General features: G+C 38.1%; 1 protein-coding gene across 1 annotated transcript in view; it reads left to right on the top strand.

Moving 5' to 3' along the window:
- The window catches only part of FTCDNL1 (formiminotransferase cyclodeaminase N-terminal like), a 171,730-nt gene that overhangs the window by 68,387 nt on the left and 80,459 nt on the right, over nucleotides 1-22,884 (top strand). Inside the window, exons 7-8 of the mRNA XM_042995018.1 lie at nucleotides 1,064-1,086; nucleotides 5,892-6,059. Coding sequence (XP_042850952.1) covers nucleotides 1,064-1,086; nucleotides 5,892-6,059 — 191 coding nt within the window. The remainder of the gene's footprint in view (nucleotides 1-1,063; nucleotides 1,087-5,891; nucleotides 6,060-22,884) is intronic.

Genomic DNA, 22,884 nt, shown 5'->3' with positions numbered 1-22,884 from the left:
AATTATTAGAAGCACAAATGGTATTTCCTTGAATATGAAGAGTGTCGTATACTATCCTTATTGATCTCTATCATTCTGGCTTTTGTTGTCTTTTCACTGTATTCAAATAATGAAATATTTCCATTTCTGGCTTCACTAAAGAACAAAAATTAAGTTAGATTCCTTCCACCATGATTTTGTGTAGAAGAGAGCATGGAAGGGGGGTGTTGTTAGAATATTTAGGGATTTCTAGTAGGTAGGGACACACCCATCCAGGAAGGTATCCAGAATTTTTGGAATTCAGAACAGTAGGGTGGGCTTGCAAAGAGGAAAGGAAGCAAGCATTTAGAGTCCTGTGTACCAGGGATTGTGCTAGGTGCTTCTCTTAGCTTATTTAATCTAAATTTCTTCCTTCATTCTGTGGAGCTGTTTCTCTACTTTTTTTTTCTTCCTTTATTTTGCTCTCCATTCCTTACCCTTCCTCTTTCTTTTCCTTTGATTTTACTGAAGTATTTTAAAGCAAGTTCCAAAGATCATGTTATTTTATTCCTACATATTTAATATAGATCTTTAAGCAATATGGACATTCTCTTACATAACCACAGTGTCCTTACACCTGGCAAAATGATACTTCTTTGGTACCATCTAATATCCAGTGTATAACCCGGGCAAATGTCTTTCTGTGATGGGCTTATTTGAATCTGAATGTACACCTCATTCACACACAGCATTGATTTATTGTCTCTTTCTCAGTTTTGATCTAGACCAGTCGCCCTGCATCACCCTCCCCACTCCCTTTTCTCCTGCCATTACTGGTTGTAGAAACTGGGGCAGTTGTCCTGAATCTGTTTACTCTCTTGTGGTATCATTGAATTTTGTCTCCATCACTCACATTTTTTATAATCTTTAAGTTAGATTTAGAGGCTTGATTGGTTTGAAGTTCAGTATTTTTTTGGCAAAAATTCTTAAAAAGTGGGCCTAGAGCTTTCTGCTACACTTGTAACAAGATGTGATAATGTCTGGTTATCTCAGATCTGGTGGTGCAAAGATGAATTACCTTTGTTACTACTGGAATTTTCCGGAGGGCTTCATCTATTGATTATCTTTGTCTGAAATAATTATTTTCTTAGGTGCTATGAAATGACAACTTTCTAATTATATCAGTACTTACACATGTATTAGTTGGATTTTTTTTCTGTTAAAAAAAAAAATCTGTCGGGGCGCCTGGGTGGCGCAGTCGGTTAAGCGTCCGACTTCAGCCAGGTCACGATCTCGCGGTCCGTGAGTTCGAGCCCCGCGTCAGGCTCTGGGCTGATGGCTCGGAGCCTGGAGCCTGCTTCCGATTCTGTGTCTCCCTCTCTCTCTGCCCCTCCCCCGTTCATGCTCTGTCTCTCTCTGTCCCAAAAATAAATAAAAAACGTTGAAAAAAAAATTAAAAAAAAAAAATCTGTCATCAGTTCAGGCTATCTACCTACCCTGATACACAATTTATACAGGAAAGGCAGGATAAATGCTTTTTCCTATTCCTTTTAATTGCCACATTTCTAGATAAGGAGTTGGTGCTTCAGAGGAAGCTTAACAATTTTTTTTTAATTTTACAGAGAAATTGAGGCTCAGAGATATCAAGTAAATTGTTCAAGATCCCAAATAGCTATTAAGGAGCGGAAACTGTATTCAAACTGGTATTTTCTGGCTTCAAAAGGCATGTTATTTGCACTAAACCAAAATGCACCCCTGTCCTTGAACCCCTATTGCTGACTAACAGCTGGGGGCTGCTCCTGTAAATCTCTCCCACTGCTTTGGTCTTTAGGAACCAGGCTCCAAGAATACTTCTTTGAAGACATTCTGGGCTTTATGAATGTATGCAGTGCTCCAGAATGATAGTTCCAGATGGAGGTGCTGGCCTGGATAGGCAGAGAGCTGGGCAAAGCCAGAAAGCACATCACACTGTTTAGGAGGGGAGACTGTAGGCATCACAGTTTCTGCTCTGTACTCCTGCAGCAGCCAAAGTATGAGTCACTCTAAGTCACCGTGGAGCAGATATGGGTGATCAGAACAATTTGGAGAGTAGTCAGATATTACGATGTCTTAATACCCTAACTCTCCTAAATGTTCTCGCCATGCCCACCCCCTGCCATTCCAGATTTGAGGGAGAATTTAACCAACTGCCTAAACCTTATTTTATAATTCCTAAACCTCAGTTGGCTGTGTGTCCCGAGCACCTGGCCACACCCACCAGCTGTGGTCCTTTGGTATCTTGATGTAGTGTTAAGCAGAGATCACTTAGTAACATTTGGAGACTTTCTTTGTGGTGTGTATAACATCATGGGCTTCCAATGCTTGAGTCCCAACCTGACTCAAAGAAAGAACATGTTCCTAGATTTAATACAACCCAGAGGTGCAAAGTATATTTTTAAAAAAAATTTTAAATGTTTATTCATTTTTTAAGAGAGAGAGACAGAGTGCAAGCAGGTGAGGGGCAGAGAGAGCGAGACAGAGAATCCAAAGCAGGCTCCAGGCTCTGAGCTGTCAGCACAGAGCCTGATGCGGGGCTCACACCCGAGAACCGCGAGATCGTGACCTGAGCCAAAGTCAGATGCTTAACTGACTGAGTCACCCAGGCACCCCAGAGGTACAAAATGTTTTTAAGTATCTTCCACATTTTACCCTTCCCACCAACATGGTGGTCTATATTAGAAACGAAAAAAAAAACCAGCCAACTCTAAAATTGCAGTTGGACTGATTTTCTATGCTTGTTGTGGCTAGAGGCCCCATCTTATCCTCTGGTGTTCCATAACGTACCTCTAAATAAAGAAGGCCCATACTCCTGCCATCCTAAGGCAATACCACAATTCTCTAAATACCTAAATTTTATATATCCAACCGACATGTATGCCATCTCTATCCTTGGTTACAGGGGACTGCAATTAGCCCCATGAAAAGATGCTGTCTGCAGCAAACAGAAGTCCTCTGAAGCAGTCCTCCAGAATAAATAGGAAAACAATTCTGTAATCTGCCTTGGAAGGTAAGGTTAGAGACAGGAAATCCAGAAATAAGGAATGGAGGAAGAGGATCAAAACAAGTTGTCATTCAGAGTAGCCTCCAATTAATTTTAAATATTAGACTTCCTTACAGAATATCTGGTTTAGTGCTTATCCAGTAGAGCTTTCTATGATGATGGAAATATTCTATATCTGCACTGTCCAATAGGGAGACTCCTAGCCATGTGTGATTACTAAACCCTTGAAATGTGTCCACTGCCACATTTAATTTTTAATTATATTGTATTTATTTATTTAAATTTTATTTTTTATTTTTACCCTTTGACTCCCCTTCACTCATTTCTCCCAATCCCCCCACACCCCACCTCTGACAACCACCAATGTGTTCTCTGTATCTATGAGCTTGTTTTTTGTTTGTTTGCTGTTTTTTTGTTTTTTATTTGTTTGTTTGTTTAGATTCTACATATAAGAGAGATCATATGGTATTTGTTGTTTCTTTGTCAGATGTATTTCACTTAGCATAATTCCCTTGAGGCCCATTCACTTTGTTACAAATGAATGGCAAGATTTCCTTCTTTTTTATGGCTGAATAATATGTGTGTGTGTGTGACACAATTTCTTTATCATTCATCCATGGGTGGACACTCAGGTTGTTTCTATCTCTTGGCTTTTATAAATTATGCTGCAATGAACACAGTGGGGCAGATATCTTTTCAAGTGAGTGTTTTCATTTTCTTCAAACAAATACCCAGAAGTGGAATTGCTGGATCATATGGTAGTTCTATTTTTAATTTTTTGAGGAACCTCCATGCTGTTTTCCATAGTGGCTGCACTAAATTATATTCCCATACAGTATGATGTCATCCCAACGCACAAGTGTTCCCTTTTCTCCACATCCTCACTAACACTTGTTTGATAATAGCCATTCTGAAAAGTATGAGGTGATCTCTCACTGTGGTTTTGATTTACATTTCCCTGATGATTGAGGATGTTGAGGCATCTTTTCATGTGCCTGTTAGCCATCTGTAAGCCTTCTTTGGAAAAATGTCTATTCATGTCTTCTGCCTATTTTTAAATCAGATTGTTTTTTGCTATGCTTGTAAGAATTGTTTATTTATTTTGGATATTAGCCCCTTATCAGATACATGATTTGCAAATATTTTCTCCCATTCAGTAGACTACCATTTCATTTGGTTGATGGTTTCCTTTGCTGTGAAGAGCTTTTTAGTATGATGTCATCCCACTTACTTATTTCTGCTCTTGTTAGCTTTTGCTTTTGGTGTCAGATTAAAAAAATCATTGCCAAGACTATGTCAAGGAATTTACCTATATTTTCTTCTAGGACTTCTATGGTCTCAGGTCTTACATTCAAGTCTTTAATCCATTTCAAGTTGATTTTTGTGTATGGTGCAAAATTGTACTCTAGTTTCATTCTTTTCCATGTGACTGTCCAGTTTTCCCTGCACCATTTGTTAAAGAGACTGTCCTTTCTCCATTATATGTTCTTGGCTCCTTTATCCTGAATCAATTGACCATATATGTGTGGGTTTATTTCTGGGCTCTGTATTCCGTTCCAGTGATCTATGGGTCTGTTTTTATGCCAATACCATACTTTTTTTTTAAGTTTATTTATTTATTTTGAGAGAGAGAGAGTGCACGCGCACACGCAGGAAGGGCAGAGAGAGAGAGAGAGAGAGAGAGAGAGAATCCCAAGCAGGCTCTGGGCTGTCAGCGGAGAGCCTGATGCAGGACTCAAACTCATGAACTGTGAGATCATGACCTGAGCCGAAATCGGGAGTTGGAAGTTTAACCAACTGAGCCACCCAACCACCCTAATACTATACTTTTTTAATTACCATGGCTTTGTAATACAGTTTGAACTCAGGGAGCATGATGAAAAGAACAGGGAAACTTGGTTCTTTTCTCGAGATTTCTTTAGCTGTCAGGGTTGTTGTGGCTTCATACAAATTTTAGCATTGTGTATTCTATTTCTGTGAAAAATGTAGTTGGAATTTTGATAGGGGTTGCATTGAATCTGTAGACTGCTTTGGGTAGTGTGGACATTTTAACCATATTGATTCTTCCAATCAATATTGGGCATGGACTATCTTTCTGTTATTATGTGTTGTCTTCAATTTCTTTCATTAATATCTAATTTTCAATATACATTTCACATTTCACCTCCTTGGTTAAACTTATTCCTGGGTATTTTATTCTTTTTGATACAATTATAAACGGGATTATTTTCTTTATTTCTCTTTTTGATAGTTCATTATTAGTGTATAGAAATGCAACAGCTTTTTGTGTATTGATTTTGTATGTTGCAACTTTACTGATTTCGTTTATTCTAACAGTTTTTGATGGCGTCTTTAAGATTTTCTATATATATGTCACTCACAAATAGTGACAATTTTATTTTTTCCTTTATAATTAGTTTAACTAGAATTTAAATTTAATAGTACATGTAGCTAGAGGTTACAGTGCAGATCTGATCCTTTTACTCTTAACTTTTGATTTTTCTTAACAATATAAGCAATTTGGCACTGTTATAAAATTGTCCAAAAATTGAAGGCACCAAGTTCATTAATTCTTGTGATGAATTTACCATGTGAAACTAGATTTATTGTAGGTTGGAGATTTTAGCCTTCTACAAAGACAAACTTTTATCATGAGGCTAACTTCAAGGGAAAATTAATTTGACCCAAGCTTTGATTTTTAAAAATTGTGTAAATTAAGTTTAGTGGTGATGGTTATACAGTGATAGAGGATACTTAATGTACTCTTACAGTTGGTTAAAGTGGTAGATTTTATGTTCCATGTATTTTATCACAATAAAAAAATCATATGCTCTACTTTTTTTATTGGGTTTGATTTCAATTTAATTTTGATAAAATTTCCCACTGCTCATAGGCCTTGCTGAGAATTTGGTTCTGCATGTTCCTGGCTGTGGCGTGTTTCTCCTTGGCGAGGCCGACTTCCTCCAGAGAAGGAAGCAACTGGACTGGCTTTGGAGGAGAGATTTCAGCGCTCTTGGATCTGACCCGGGAGCTGCACCTGCCCGAAGATGTGATTTAACAGGTTCTCATTATGTTTTTGTTCTGCTTTTGTTTTTAAATTTGTTAGAATATTGAGGTCCCCTTCCTTTGGTCTCTCCCACATAAGCAGAAGGGTTTATGGTTGGGGGCTCCTTCACGAATCAGATGAGGGTCTTCTCTTGGCTTTTACTCTCACCCATGCCTTCATAAGCTGACTAGAGAGGCTGGAAACCTGGTCACATGTTCGATGAGAACTCCCAAGGGTGATATTCGAGATCTTTAATGAGCCCTGCAGCATGGCCGGTGATGAGAATGGTTGCTGCTCCTGACACCGGGGAAGGCACCTGGAGGTCTGCTGCTGTGCCTCCGAGCGTGGGCTTGTATCTTTGGGGTGTGATGGGGACACTTGGGGTATAGGGACTTGAACAGAGGCTGCTTTGAGCTGATATGAAAGTCTCTCAGTACTTGAACATCCCGTGTGGCCAGGTTGAGGCTTACAGCTTGAAATCAGTTCTAGAGCCACCCTGAGGAAAAGCTTTTTGAGGCAGTGGACTCCTGGAACAGAGAGAACAAACACTGGGAATGGTATTCTCTCTTTCTTTGGAGCTCATCAACTCCTGCCTCTCTCTGCTGCTCCACTCCTCTCCTGTGCTTAGGGCTTCCCTTAGGAACAGGCAGTGCCCCTGTCCAAATCCAGCTCCCTGTTCCCTGCTCTTTTCCATGCTAATGCCATTTGTTTGAGTCTTAATTCTTTCCTTCTCAAATGCCTTCTGCAGGGGTCACAGATTAAATCATGTCAAGCAGCATTTTGGTAGTCAGTTAATACCTATCTAGCAGTTATTAAAATGCCAGATGCCCAAGAGGCAAGAGGTAGGCAGGGACATTTCCTTGTGGCACAGCTCAGCCGTGGTTGCCCACAGGCCTTGTGCACAATTCCACTCTTAAACAAATGATGTGTACAGTCAAGTAGAAAGTACAATGAGAAAGCATAAGCTGTGAGGCTGTGCTCAAATCCTGGACTGGCTGTGTATTGGCCATTAATCTCATGAAGCCTTAGTTCCCATATCTATAAAATGGACATAATAATTATATCTCCCTCACAAGACTGTGAAGCTGAAATCACAGCTAGTAAGTGGCAGATACAGTAGTGAAGCGCCATTTTAACAATTCTTTGTAGAGAGATTTATTAAAACGTGATTTATAAATGTTTTTCAGTATTTAGTTATGGAAAAAAGGAAGAAACTGATTGCTCCCTGCCAATTTGAACCTCACATATTTTCCCACAATTTGTCTCACAAATGTAGAAGTGTAAGGCTTGTAACTAACTTTCAGAAATCTGTTTCCTGGTTTCTAATTTGAGCTCACTAAAGATGGAAGGGATCGTGCCACAGACCCAGCCAGTGCAGCTCCAGGTGACTGGGATTGGTCAGGTGGATGGGAGTTAGAAACAGGTTGCTAGTCTTGGGGGACAGAAGAACTGGCTTTAGCATTAGGTTAAGCAAACCCTTGAAAAACTTAATTCTTGTTTTTGCAGTGCAGTGAGAATGAATGGGTCAGTATTTGGGACCCAATGGAAAAAGCATATTTAGGTTAAATGTTCATATTAAGTCTCCTAGGAGCAAACTTGGTTTGTAATTGTTTAACCCAAAGTGAATATTGCTTCCCAGTCTCATGAAAGAATTGCTTGTGGTTGGGATTATCTGTGTCTCAACTCCATCATCAGCTATTTTACATGTTTTTGATTTGAAATAGACAACCCTTTGGGATTTCTAATGTCTTCCTTATTTTACTCTACACGGAGATCTATGACTTACATGAATAATTTCATCAACATCTGCAAATCCTAAGTTAAGACTTTAAGATGCCCAAATTGGCACGAAAATGTTTAAAGATGGTATTTTAAAGGTAATGTTTAGTTCTGGGAAAGATGTAGTTAGAGGCACTCATACTGTTAATGGTAGTATAAAAAAAACCTCCTGGAAGTGAGTCAGAGATATGTATCAACAGCTCTAAAAATGTATATAACTGCCTTACAGGGATTCCAGTTCTAGTGATAAATCCTACAGAAATAATAAAAGGTACATGTACTTATGCACAAGTATGTTTATCAAAGCATTATTTATAATAGCGACTACTGGAAACATTGTAAATATTCAGTGTTTGGGAATGATTAAATAAACTATAGCATCCACAAATGAAAGATTACTATAGAAGCAATTAGGTGTGAAGTTTTGGAAGAATTTTTAGTGATATGGAAAATACAACACAATGTAGAAAGAGTTTGTAACTAATGGGCTAATGTGACAAATATTTATTAAGTACCTAGTATGTGCCAGGCACTGTGGTCAGTGTGCAAAATAGAATTTATATGCCCTCAAAGAATTTATATTCCAGTGGGAAGGGGGTGAAAAGATAATAAATAATGAGCTTAATAAATAATGAATTCTATAGTGAGCTAGCAAATGATAGGTGATGTGGCCAAAAGAAAAAAAAAAAAAACAAAAAACTGAACAGGACAAGGGGCATCATCATGAGTTCTGGGGTGAGAGTGAATTGTGATTTTAAATGAGATAATCCAGGGTAGGCCTCATTGTGAAGGCAGTACTGGAGGAAAGACTTGAAGGGGTGAGACTGTTAGCCACATGGAGATGTGGAGAAGAGTCTCAGACAAAGGGGACAGCCAGTGTCAGGGCCAAATAATTAAAGTGGTATAAACAGTGTGATTTCAGTATGGTACAATATATGTGCATGTATTTTATTTATCTCATATATTTTATAAGAAAAACAATTTTTAAATTCTTAATGCTTCCAACTTTCAAATTTTCTCTAAATCAATCTTGAAGGGCAATTATTAAGGTTTTGCAGTGGTCAGTTTTATAAAACCTGTGTTGCAGTGTATTCATTCAGTTTGGGTTTGATGGAAGGTTTAAGATAAGAAGGAAAAACTAGCACAACTCTTTTTTCCCCCATGTCTTTATTGCTAATATCTCCTGACAAGATAGAGACCTTAGTTTGTACAAAACACATGAAAATTACAAGAGTTGCCAAGGTGAGGCAGGCAATGTTCATCCAGAGACCCCTCATTTAAGGAGGCTCAAAGCAGATGCTAAGAGCAGAAAAATAAAATGATTCAAGGAGGAACTGTAAATAAGGAATTTGGATAAATAATTAGTTTCTAATATTTCACAAACCAGATTGTAATTCAAGTTTGAGATATGATTAACTGAAATCTTAGGTTACTATATTTGTATGAATTCTCCCTTAAAAAATTTATGTAGGAAGGAGTAAATGCTTTAATTTTTTAAAGCAGTATCTATTGAAGGAGAACTTATAACACTTCTGTCATTAAGATAGATGTTATTCATCTAATTTTTCAGTGAATTTAGTTTCCAACAATGACCAATTCCCTTCTTATTTGTTAATATAATGACTTAATATATTCTTCTAACATTTTTTTTAAATTGATATCAGTATTTCTCAGCATATTTTTTCATTCCTCCCATCAAAACAGAAAAGTCTCAACACATTGTTGGCTGTGTTTATTCCTTTTCTTAAAAAAATTAAGTAGAAATGGTTGGTGCTATGAGCTGAACACTTACTAAACTACTCGAGAGGAAGCAGAACCTATACGGGAACAGGTTTCTGTTTTGAAGTTCCCTCAGAATATTATAAACAGAAGAGAGAAAAAAAAAGTGAGTTCAGAAATGATTAACAAACCACCCTTAGTCAATGCTAAACATGCAAAATCTTTTAAGCCAGGTTCTTTTTAAAAGTTTGTAGTTGGCTAACTCATAGGGAACATAAATAAGGGCAAAGCAGTAGTAGTTGATACTTTTAGGTCTATAGATAAATACTTTATACATATATATTCAAAAACCCTAAACATTTATGAGATAACTTAAACACTCCTGGCTGATATGTTGTATGAATGGCCTGCATATATGCATTATTGTTTAAAAATACTAGGACAGTTCTCTGAGGTGTGGTTTCGTGGGAATCGTGGATGGAGGAATTGGTATGTCCTGGAATTGAAATGGGTTACTGAGCGCTGCCCCTGCTTCCCTTTCTCTCCATAAATAAGAATTGCAGCATCGAGCACTTTTCTTGATGTTGAACAACCAAATTTACTCCACACCAAAAAATTTTGTCTAGCCTTTGAGAAACAATTTCTAAGTGGAGAGTGAATCTTGATTTAAGGAACCTGTTTTCACAATTTTCTATGTTTGCTTGCAAATCTAGTTGGGATGAGGGAAAATGAACGTCTCAATGTGTAATTAAGTATGTGACCTAAAACTGAAATGTGAAGGACTTAGGTGTTGTTGCCACATGAGCTGGTGACGGGTGCTCTTCTGCTATGGGAGACCTGGGAGCAGGCAAGTCACCAGAGGTTCCCTCACCTGGGCTGACTTCATTCCATGATGATGCTAATGTGTACCTACCTCTGTAATTTCTTTCTGAATTGTTGTTACTCTGAGAGATTCAAAGTTGAGAAATTGAGGCTCACAATTCCTCGCAGAGTGGGAAAGCATCATAGCCATTTCCCCAAAAGACAGCTGAGCAGAAGCAGCATCCTTAGGAGGCGGAACTTGAATTCAGACTCCTGGGGTGCCACTCCCCACCCTGTGCCACACAGTTCTCACTTAGCTTTATTTTCTGTGTATCCAACCACATGCATAAGAGTCCTGCGTTCTTCCTGCCATGGGAGCATCAGACTTAGCAATTATGTTTGCGTTTTACAGCTTTAGTCATCAAATGTCCCGTTCCGGCCGCGGTTTCCCTTTAGTGCACGTTCTTAAAAACGTAAAGGACCAATAGGTAATGATGACTAATTGCTTTTGGTGTAATAGCTGTTTATGTTTTTGAACCTGCGTTCCAAGTCTGTCTGTTCCTGTGTTTGTTACTCTGAAACAAAGATCACATTTAGGCTAGGATTTATCTTATTTTAACCTTCTTTGTGTTTTCATACCCAGCAACCTGTATGGTTCCTGGCACTCAGCAGGGTTTCAGTAAAAACATTTAATGAGGGAGTCGCACCTCCGTCCACAAGAGTCTCTGTATTTATTCAAACTGCAATGCAACTATTGAAGTTCTCTCTTCAAATACAAAAATGCAAAATATCCAGAAACACCATCTCAACTCCTTCCTCACTCATGTTTTGATATTACCCACCGAAGAGTAGCTTAATATAATAAGTAGAACTTCTAAACACATCCCTAAGCAACTTCTGACCCCTTAAAATGAAAATCTTTCTGTAGAGGAAAATCTGTAGAATTGTTTCACCTTTAATTGATTGAAGATAATGGTGCTCGGAACTATTTTTGAAAATAATCTTGATCTAAAGGGGAAAAAAAAATACATGTGTTTCTTTTGAGTGCTGCTTCTTCATTTTTCTAATGGGCTCTTCACTATTGTTTTGTCTGAATGCAGTTTTTTATTTGTGTTATTCCAGACGTGGTCCTACCGCAAGCATCTTTAAACCAGACATTAATAGCATAGTTCACAGTCATTACTGCCAGTGCTCAAACACAAATATTGCATTTGTGTTTGCAAAGCTACACATCAGATGTTAATTAAGTGCATTTGGGTTTTTTTCTGCTTAAACAATCTGGCATAAAGAGTTTACATCTATATCAGTTCACCATAAGGTCTCTACAATATCTGAATCACCAGCCATACAGTATATGATAAATACTGTGTTTCCACACAAGAAAATAACAGAATTGTCAGGAAAACATCAGGCCTGTTATATATCCCTGTGAAATAATAGCAACTGAATCTCAGTTTCTTTTTCTTTTTGATAAAAAAAAAAAGTATTTAGGAGTAAACACCAATATTTAGAATGATAAATTTTTCATTAAAGAACACATGGAAAGCGAAACCATACCAAAGATTTTTTTCCTTGTTTTTAGCTTGCTTCAGGGCGTTTTGACAGTTGCGTTGGAATAAAATTGGAATTTCAGCTTTGCAGTGAGGAGATTCATGCTGCCGCCAGAGCAGCCGAGTGCCAATCTGCGGGAGGCGGGAGCCTAGCGAAACCGCAAACTGAGAAACAAACTTTCACATCAGGTTTCTAATTTTAGAGCAAAAAATGGAATTACTTTAATTGTGACATTTAACTAGAAATATGATTTGCTGGGATTAATTATCTCCCTTATTTAAAAATTCTCACTAAGTTTAAATTAGCATAAAAAATCAAATTCAGCATTCGAATAAGGTCAGTGGGACTGCTGGATTTAAATGCAGAGTTAGATTCTTTAGAATTGGATCACCATATTGGTGTTGGACTTGGGGAGGATTAAATTGAGGAAATTGGAAAAGCATGCATTTGGGCAGAAAGCAGGTTTTTTTTTTTTTTTTTTCCTCTCTCTCTTTTTTTTTCCAAGGGAGAAATGGGTCGTGGCCTCATAACCCCATAGGGAGGAAACTACTACCTGATTAGGTCAGAAAGTTCTCAGATTCATTGAATGTCTCTGTGTGTTCACTGCTTGAATAAGGTAAAGCACTAAAACAAAATAACTTATTGTGTAAGTAAAGTTTAACAGAATTTAAAATACATATAACAAGGGCATATGCAGAAAATGATCATTCTGTGTTCATTGGTTACCTCTTATTTTAGGTAAAAGAATATAAAAGTTACTTCTGATGTTTAATTTTATTTTTTCTCAGAAACAATTAACTTTAAAGTAGGCTTTTGAGGGAATTTTTATTTTAATTAAATAAATCATTGTTGGTACAAGTGTATTCTTTATGGAACTCTTGCACTATAAGCTTAATATCTAAACTTTTTAAAATCTTTAACAATTTATCTTAGGAAATGAATTCATTTACTAGCAAGAATGATCAGTTTTGCAAAGTCTACTAAAAAGGGGAGAGTTATGAGGCTCATGGTGGTAAAAGGCCCTTTAGAATTTGCTGGGTAGGAGAGCGGAAAAGTCCTGTGACTATAGGGATGGAAAGGCCCATGCCACCGTAGTGTGGGGAAGAAGAGCCTGGGGTCTATATGAAGAAATTTCTGTTGAAGGTGACTTGTTCCCCATTCGGATAAACTACATGTGAATATCTGAATGTTGGCATATCGAAGTTCTGGAATAGCAAAGCACAATGGGTCCAATATGTATTTCGAATAGTTGAACTTACTGTATAACCTAGTACATGGATATTCCTCAGCAAAATCTGAGTGTGATCCAACTATTTGTTGCAAAGATGGTAGAGGTGAGGCCCCGTCTCTAGTCAGAGTAAGGTATGTATATTGGCTTTGAGGAAATAGGACTATTTGTAACATTACCTGTTGGGGGGTAGAGGAGAGAGAAACCATGCTTGGATATTTTGTTAATGAATGACATTAGCATTGACAAAAAAATTTCCAATCGTACTCTGTGAAATGTTAAAACCGATATAATTCTCAAAGATATTTAGAGTAAGTGATTGGTATATGAAATTATGAGAGAGAGATGTATTGACTGTTAGGAAATTTAATTTTTATGAAATCAGCATTATGGAGAAATGTAATCTGATTCATTCCTGCAGAATTCCCAGTAGGAGGAGGCCCAGCTTCGGGAGTTGAAATGTTTCATTATGTACATGTGTGGGAAAAAGATGAAATGTGGTTTCCGTGTGCTGATTTTCCGTAAAACGTCTATTAGTATGAAAGTACACAGACTAGGCAGCAAAACCCCCAAACCACGGCTGTCTGGGAGAAAGTGAACTCAGCAGGATATCTCTGATGGATACTGACATCATGAGTAATAAGTTTGAAAGTAGCAAGAAAAAGCAATGACAGTAAAATAATGTTGAAGTAGTAGCTAAGGAATTGTCATATGCTGAAGATGAGGTCAGCCTTTTATCCCCCATCAATCTCTAGTCAGCTTTGCTTTTAGAAATGTAAGGTTCCCCCCAAATGAAGAAATTGCAAACCTAAGCTTTTTATATCAATGCTAATTTAACCAAGTTGTCCGTCTTATAACACAAACTATAATTAGAGCAGGGCTATTTATGTAACATGAGCTACACCATCCCTGAAGCAGGGAAAAGCAGGACATTTGCCCCTGGGCTCTAGAGTAACAGGGCACTAGAGTGGCAATGTCAGTCCCGGTCACTTGGGAAGCTGGAAATGGAAGAAAGAGGTGCCATCAACAGGTTATACCAAAAAAGGTATACATAATGCTCCAAAGCCTGTCAAATCCACATTGTCATGAGACACACAAGTATCTTTGCCCTTCCCAATTCCAAGGCTGTTTGTCACTTTTTAGTGACCTTATTCCCTTATCAAGACTGTTGTTGAGATTAATTTGAATCAGATGTTAGCCTAACTCAATGATGCCAGGTGTGTATTTGAGGAGGAAGGGATGGGCACACAGTATGATTTACTCCTGTCTTCCTGACCCTGAGGCTTGGCATTGAATTGCAACCCCTGTTGAAATGGCCTTGGATGTGACCTCCAAGACCTTTTACTGCTGTTGATATTTAGTTATCAAGTGTGCTTTCCTTTTTCTTTTGAAATGTTGGAAGGTCTGGGTTCTTCTTAACTATTCTAGAAAAAGTGTCCTCCAAATACTTTTAGAGTAGATAAAAGTATTTGCTTGTAGCTCAGATAGCTCTGTTATATACAAATAAGCATATATATAAATACATAAATAAATAAATAAATAAATAAATAAATAAATAACTTTTAGAAAATTCTGGAGTTGATAATGAGGAATATTTGTACTATTTTTAAATAAAATAAAGGAAATTCCTTGGACTGAAATTGGCTAAAGGATAGAACCTTCAAAAATGAGGCTTTTGCTTTGCTTGATTAGCATGCTCCTCTAATAACTTGGGCATTGGAGCCAGCCCATATGTGATGAGCTGCAGTGTTACTATAGACTCTCAAGACTTGGCCTTGGGAAAAGAGACCACTAGTGCCACTGGGGGCTCAAATGCCAGGGATTGAATGGCGTCCAAACAATGACTTTTCCTCATGAAGGGAAAATTGAGATAGCTTGCAATGTAGAGCGTTTTGAAGACCAAGAAGCTACAGAAACCTCAGAAACCTTTCAATACACGGCTTACAGTGTCCTTGGGATCAATCTTCTTATGTATCTCCTAATTACATAGAAGCTCAAGTTAAAAAGTTGGCGAGTGATCCGGGAATTGGTACTATGGGGAGTGTGTTAATTGGATTTACACCCCAAGTGTGTAGGAACTGTGCTGAATATGCCATAAAAGGAAGTATTGAGGAAGTTTAGAAGATACTGGGAGGTATTTTCATGTGATCCAATCTAAGGCGTCCCTAAAATGTTAAGGAAAATAACCATCACTACAAAGTTTTCTTTTGGCCAATGAGGATAAAAGGAAGATACAAAGAGCTTGGTTGTAGCTGTGTATTGGAAAATTGGAAGCATTTTCTGTTCAACAAAAACAGGTGTTTATAGATTGTCAATAATCACCCGATGGTATTTCTAGTTGTCGTCTTGCTTCATGAGAACCTAACTCTGTATCAAGTTTATTTATGCCCTTGTGTACTTTAGAAGCCATCCTGAATCAGCTGGATAAAATGGCTGTGGATGCTGAACTACCTTTAATTATTGTGAACAAACTAAAAATGGATTCAATTTAATTGAATGAATTCAGTTAATTTCCTGAACTCTTTATTCCTGAGTTTTGTATTCAACTCTCAGTTTTCAAGCAATCATTTTTTTCTTAAATGTACACTTTGAAAGATCAAGTACTGGGACACCTGGGTGACTCAGTCAGTTATGCATTGACTCTTGATTTTGGCTAGTCATGATCTGACAGTCCTGAGATCAAGCCCTGTCAGATCAGGCAATGCACTGGGCATTGAGTCTACTTGGTTCTCTCTCTCCCTCTGCCCCTCCCATTTGCACATGCATATCCCTCTGTCAAAACAAACAAAAATAAAATAAAACAAAACAAAAACCAAAAGATTACACTAAATGACTAAAGCATTAGGGGGAGAATTAGAAAATACAATTCCTTTTTCAAAGCATGATTGTCCTTTTCTGCCTTCCCACTTTTATGATGACCTGTTGTTCAATCTAGAGGTAACTCCAACAGCCAGATTTGTCTAGTTTTTTAATGTTTATATAGGGAGATGGAATGGTGGTGTTGGGCATGACTTCAAGGAATTGTGTTTATCTTTTTTGGAATTTAAATGGAAAGTCTAAAAGTTTAGGGAATGTATTGCTTTTGAGTGAAGAGAAGGGTATTAGTGGAAGAATTTCATTTGAAAGAAATAAAAATATGTAGCCTCTTTGTGAACTAAGAGAAGCCACTTGTTGATTCTGGCCATTTTATGTAAATCTTTAGTATTTATATTGCTTTAGTACAAGGTGATTTCTCTCCATAAGGCACAAAGAAACAAATTTTTCCATAGATTTTTTTTTAGCAAGAAAGATTGTTGTATTGTTGTCTAGGAAGAACATGTAATAGGAATTTATTTAATGAATAAAAAAATAAAAAAGAGGTTGAACTTAATCTCTTTATAAGATTTAGTCACCTATCCTTATGTTTTTTACTTGCATTTGACTCGAATATGATCACATTAATTTTACTACAGAATTGTGATTCTGTGAGTGTTTTCTCTTCACTGTCAATATAAATACCACAAAGATAGAGAAATGCTGGAGTAGGTATGGTTTTAAGTCATAAAGAAGTTTAGTTGCTATAGTGAAGAGAGTAAATGCTGTCCATTTAGACCCAGTGGGCCAATTCCTCCATCTGTGAGATGAGAGCTGAGAAGCAGAAACAGTTCATTCTTCTCTTACTTTGGCAAAGGCCATGTGGCCTAGTAGGGGGAGAGCACTGGTCAATGGATTAGAGGACTAGGGTTCTGCTCTTTGTTCTCACCTTCCATGTAGCCACAGTTCCATTACCTATTGAGTAAGGAAAATAGTTCTCGCCTTGATGAAGGGCTGTATTCTGAGGGAATAAAATGGAAGTACTTGGTAGACCTGTAATGTACAAATGAAATGTATTATTCATACTCTTTCCAGATCTCTTGTAGAAGTTTGGTTTAGTAGAAGTTTGCATCAGTATTAAACAGATGAGAGAGGGTAAAAACACATGATGTCACTGAGTCATTTGGAGTTGTAGGAGTTGAGAGATTTGCCAGTTATGTGATTAGCTTCTTCAGGTTCCTATCACTGCATTCCAGACCACTGGCTTCGAGCAAGGCCCATTGAAAACCAAACGTCTATTTAATGGGTACAGAGTTCCAGTTTTGGAAGTTGAAAAAATTCTGGAGATGGATGGTGGGGATGGTTGCACAGCAATGTGAATCTTAAGCGCCACTGAACTATATACTTAGAAATCGTTAAAATGGTAAATTTTATGCTGCGTATATTTTACCACAATTAATTACTAAAAAGTGTATATTAATTTCAGAAAAGTTAAAAAAACAAGCATGTGAATAAGATAATTTCACTAAGCCTACACTTTCTAAATAAAATGTTGGCAATTTTCTAATATCTGTTACAGTATACAAACGTGAGACCTGTTTTTCCCTTTTAATCTATTATTATGGACCCTGCAACTATATATGAAGTTTAGTTAATGGTGTAAAATAGAGCTAATTAAATTTGGCCTTTGATTCAGCTATTTAAAAAAGGGTAATTTACTATTTTCCTTAAATAATTTTCAAAACCAACACCATCATACTTGTTACCTCCTGTTCATATTCTAATTCCCCTTTTCCTTCTATTTTCTCTCTTCTCCCCCCTTCTGCCTTGCTCCATCATGGTTCTTTAGAAAATTTGAAACAGCTGTACGTTCCCGAAGGTTGATCCTATGGTTGGATACAGCATGTATCACCAGCTTTTCCTATGCAGGAACTGGTGGAAATAGCTGGGATGGATCTATAACAACTAAGGATTATCAAATTGGATTGAGAAAATCTGACAAAATGAGCTAAGAAGTACCCTGACTCATACTAACCTTTTCTCTTATTGGCCTCTTAAAAACAAACTGACGGTTCATGCAAATGTTTCCGCGGTATTTTTCTTTTCATCGGACCACAAAGTGGACATTGTATGGAGTGTGGCTTCATAGCTCCTCTGACCTCTGGCTCCTGCCAGATGGCTTTGCCCATGACTTGTGCCTGTTGCAAATGGAACAAAATCCATGTGGACGAATAGATTTTACAGTCTATCATCTCTTTAGTGTTTTTGCTCTTTCCCACTTTAAACTTCAACGTTCAGTTTCTTAAGAAGAGAGACAAGGAAAGCAAAAAGCTAGGTTCCGAGGGTGATAAGGACTTTTGCCATTGTTATTGCGCAGTGGGTTGTCATTTGTTTCCAACCTGAATTTGGGCTCGACTCAACAGTAAATAAAAACTACTTTCAGCATAAAGGGCAGAGGGTGGGCAAAATAAAATATAACTGCAAAATAAAACAAAATGGGGGAGGGTGGTATTTTCATTCCTCAACATAATGAAAAGCCTTGCTCTATAATTGGTTTGTACTGTCTTGGAAGTGGCGTCCACGGCCCACAAAGGACCACTCTATGAGAGATCTGCAAGGAATTTATCATTCCCTCTGGCTGAGCCAAAGCAGGCTTGATATACAATTTTGTTTAGTATAAATATTCTCATGTTACTGTTTACTCTGTGGGGATATGAGGATCTCACTGACAGGGTACGTGCTCCACTGCCTTGCTTTTAAAAGGCATTTATTTGACTCTGTTTGTACTTGCCCAGAAACTTCAGAGAACAGCCCAGGAACTTGTTTGATAAGCATCCAGACCATGCTCCCGGAATATGTCGTGCTCGAGGGGTTAGAAAAGCTTATTGTTTTAAGCAGGCCTGCATATGGCTTCGTAGGAGCCCATTTTTCATAAGTAGGAACAATTAGGGCAGAATTAGAATACTTCTCTAGGGTATAAGGAGCAGCCCTGGTGAGTGTGGTTCTGTTGGACTCACTCTGACATTGGGTAACTCGGCCACTTCTTTTGTCCCTGTTTGCAGCATTTTGAGGCAAATTAGTTTGTTGTAAATTAAGGTGTGAGTCAGAGACCTCAGCATGGAATAAATTTCTCTCTCTAAAGGTGTAGTATGCGCATTGTCCAGCTATTGTCTCTCAGCCACACGCCCCTCCTTCCGTGCACTGCTTTATACCACTGGGATTCTGCACACCGAATTTCTTCTTGGCCAGCTGGTTTCCTGTTAGGCTCTGCCAGTATGGGGTGCTGGATGGGGAGGCTGTGGAGCTGGAGGAGGAGAGGGACTTTCTCTTCCCTATTTGCTTCCCACCCCGGCAGTGGCTCTCGAACTGACAGGGGCTCCCCGTTCCAGGACACTTTTTTTCTGACACTTTCAGAACTGGCCTCTTCCTGTTCCATAGAAGCCCCTGCAAGGGCTCTCCTCTAGCTTCTAGGCTCTGAGAACCCCAGACTCCCCTGTTCCTTCAGCCTTACGGCCTACTGCTTCCTGTCGTTGTATCGCGGGGTTACCATTTTCTGTCTTTTCCTCTTTTTGTTTTCCAACAATTTTGGTTGACCAATTTTTTATGTTATCTCTTTTGAAATACTTAATGCAGTTACTGGTTTCCTGACTGGATCCTATCAGAAATAAATCTATCAGCAGACTGAATTGAAGGAAGGGAGAATAAGGCAGGAAATATTGAGTGTAAATATAGTTTTATTGAAAACAACCCATTGATGGTTACTTGCCTTTTTTTTGACATTAGCATTTTATTCTCATAATTTCAATGTTTTCTTTATTGTTGAATCCTATGTTCCCTTTGACAGTCTTGTTATTCCTTCAGCTAACAGGGAGACTGAATATTGACCTGCATTAAGGGTGCGAAATATCATGGTAGACTATTGGGTGGAGTTTTCCAATGAATGTCTTTCATGTGGTAGCTTATTCCTCAATTAAAAATGTAGACTAATATAATTTTTAAAATTAAATTCTTTTCAGTTATGATATTTATGTGTCTTTCCTTTTGTAACCATCTTCCCTTGCCAGGTAAATGATGTTTTTTAGCTGATGGTAGGCTCTCAGCCAAATAACTTTCCCAAACCTTCTGGGTAGCGTCCTACTAGCTTTTCTTAGTAGAAAGGAAGTCACTGCAGCCAGTCACTGTTTCCTAACTTCTTAGGTACTTACATCTTCATGAAGACCAACTTCTTTGGAAAAAGTAATCATTGTTATTGATGTAGTCTAGTAAGGACCTACTACTGTAAAACTATATTGTGTCCAGTAAGCATAATGAATTTGTGGTAATTGTCCCAAAATTATGTTTAATAGTTCATCTTCCTTTATGATGTCCACACCAATATTTCACAAGGATTAAAGGAAGATAAAATAGCAACATGCAGGAAAAGAAGTCTTTAGTGAGCCCTGAGCTCTGTTAGCGTCATTAATTGTGACTACCTTCTACTGAATTCCTAGGAGGTGTCAGGTACTATTATATGATTTCACAACAACTCTCTGGAGTAAATGACTGTAAAGTAATAAAATTCTCCAAGTTCCTTTTAGCTCCCTGGGTCAACCAGGATCCTTTTCCTACCATATCCCATATCCTGTAGATTTATACCACTGCTCTAACCCTAAACAGTTCCCATGGACTCCAGGCTTCTCCTCCTGGTCCTGGTTAGCTTTTGTCTTTAGTTTTTTGTGATCCAGTTAGATTCGTACATCCAGGAGGTTGATCCTCCCCTTTTGTGGTACTTCTATGGGATAGTCCACCACAGAATCCTGAAATTTCCTCCAGACCTTAGACCTCTTTCCAATATTTCTCTACTCTTTTTTCATTTAAAATTTCATCCAGCTCTGTCTTTTACACAATTAGAATATACTGAATTCTTTCTCATTTGTTCCTTCCTGCATCTGGAAGATCCATCAGCGTCCCGTCTCATAGCTTCCTCCCCTGGACTGTCACTGCATCCTGTGTAGGAGTGTGCTACTAGGCACAACCCTGCCTCCTCAAGCGAGGAAGCGGAGGAGGAAGCCCCACACCCTCAGACTTGTCCCAGCTGAATTTCCAAAATTGAGGCACAAAACTTACTCCAATTAATTAGGAGATTTCTGAAATTGCTCCCACTGTCCTCAAAGAGTCAAGTCCGTCACAGGACCTAAAATGGTCCCCATCAGTGTTTAACTCAGGGAGGAAAATTGCCACCAGATGGTGCCAAAACTGCAGCTAGGACCAGGTGGATTTGAGTTTGCAGCCAGTACCCTAGCACTCCTGGCTGCCTGACTGTAGAGAGTCACTTGGGTTATTTTGCTTTGAATTCACTTCCCCACATTTTATGCAATGATGTTTTTTGGACTGGACACATTGAGCTGTGGCAGGGGTTTATTCATCTCTTATTTGTCTTGTTGACTACACTGTACAGTCTCTTGGGCTTCATTCACAGCATTTACTGAGCACCTACTATGTTTTAGTGGTGCAGATTTACCATGATGCGAATGAAATGTAAGCTACAGATGCCCTCACTTGAATGAAGCCCTTGTAAGGCCTTGGACAGGTCCTGGTAATAAGCTCATAAGGTCATATGATTTTGTAACACTGGCAAACATATGATGTGTTTGCCACAGTTTGTTCAAACTGGTGTCTCTTCCCAATTATACTTCTCCATTAAACTTCCTCTCATGACAGGTGGTATTAGAGTGACCAGGGTCAGCTTCGTGGGCTTGCAGCCTGTGCAACCGCACAGGGTCCTGTGCATGGTTTATATGCTCTGCTGTCACTGAAATTCTGAATAATTTTTAAGAAGAGGACCCCCATTTTCATTTGTACTGGGTCCCACAAATTATGTAGCTGATTCTGGGAGTCGCCATGGGCATTTTCGGACCCAGTTAAAGGGGAAGTTGAGCTGGGGATAATTTGGATTTAGCAGGATATACGTATGGGTTCATAGTTACTTCCATACACAGTTAAGTCAGTGCCAACTTCTCCAGTGTAGGAATGGCTTCCAGGAATCCTCTCACCCACTGTGATGGCTCACCACAAAGCTGGGCAAGAGGATTGTCACAAATGAATGTGTCCTCTGGTGCTAGCACCAGAAATATGTAAGTTGTGGAGGGAAAACAAGGTTCAGGAGGTATGGAGCTAGAAGCTAGTCTCTGGAAAATCTTTCCCATTTTTAGTAGCATAAAACTGTAAGCAAAGGATGTGGTTCTTAATAATGCCCATCTAAAACAGAAACTTTCCTGCAGAAATATACATGTTGATGTAGTATATACAGTTGTAAATACACTAGGTTATTTGCTTTTTTCATGGTAATCATATAAAATAGAACTCAAGATTCCTGGTTTTTTTGGGGGGGGCGGGGAACAGATCTCTGGTAAAACTAAAAAGAGTGTGTCCGTGTGGGACGTTGCATTCCAAATGTTAATAATTATAAACAGATTTCTATCAACCATTCTAGAAAAAAGAATGAATTTGCTTTATATTTTCTCTATATAAATGTCAATTCATTGTTATTTGAATAGGTGATCAAAGAGTATGCAGCCATAAAAGTGGAAACATGTAGAAAAGCATTATAGAGATAATTAGTAAACATGCCATGTTATTTTTTCAGGAATTTACAGTAATGATAATAATTCTCTGATTTTAAAAATGTATATTTTAGTTTATTTTCTCATTCTAAATTCACTTATGAGCTTAGTATCTAATTTTCATTTGTTTATTTTTGAGGTATGATTGACATGACATTATGTTAGTTTCACTTATATAATATATTGATTTGATGTTTGTATGTATTGTAAAATGATCGCTGCAACAAGCCCAGTAACATCTGTAACCATACGATTATTTTTCTTCAAGATGGCACCCAAATTTGTATAGGTTTCAGGCCTCACAGAACCTAGGTCTGTACCTGTGTGCCGAATGCATTTGACTCATACATTATCTTATTTAATCCTC

Source organism: Panthera tigris, chromosome C1 (assembly GCF_018350195.1).
Source record: "Panthera tigris isolate Pti1 chromosome C1, P.tigris_Pti1_mat1.1, whole genome shotgun sequence".
NCBI classification, from domain to species: Eukaryota; Metazoa; Chordata; class Mammalia; order Carnivora; family Felidae; genus Panthera; species Panthera tigris.
This window is presented reverse-complemented; position numbering and strand designations above follow the sequence as displayed.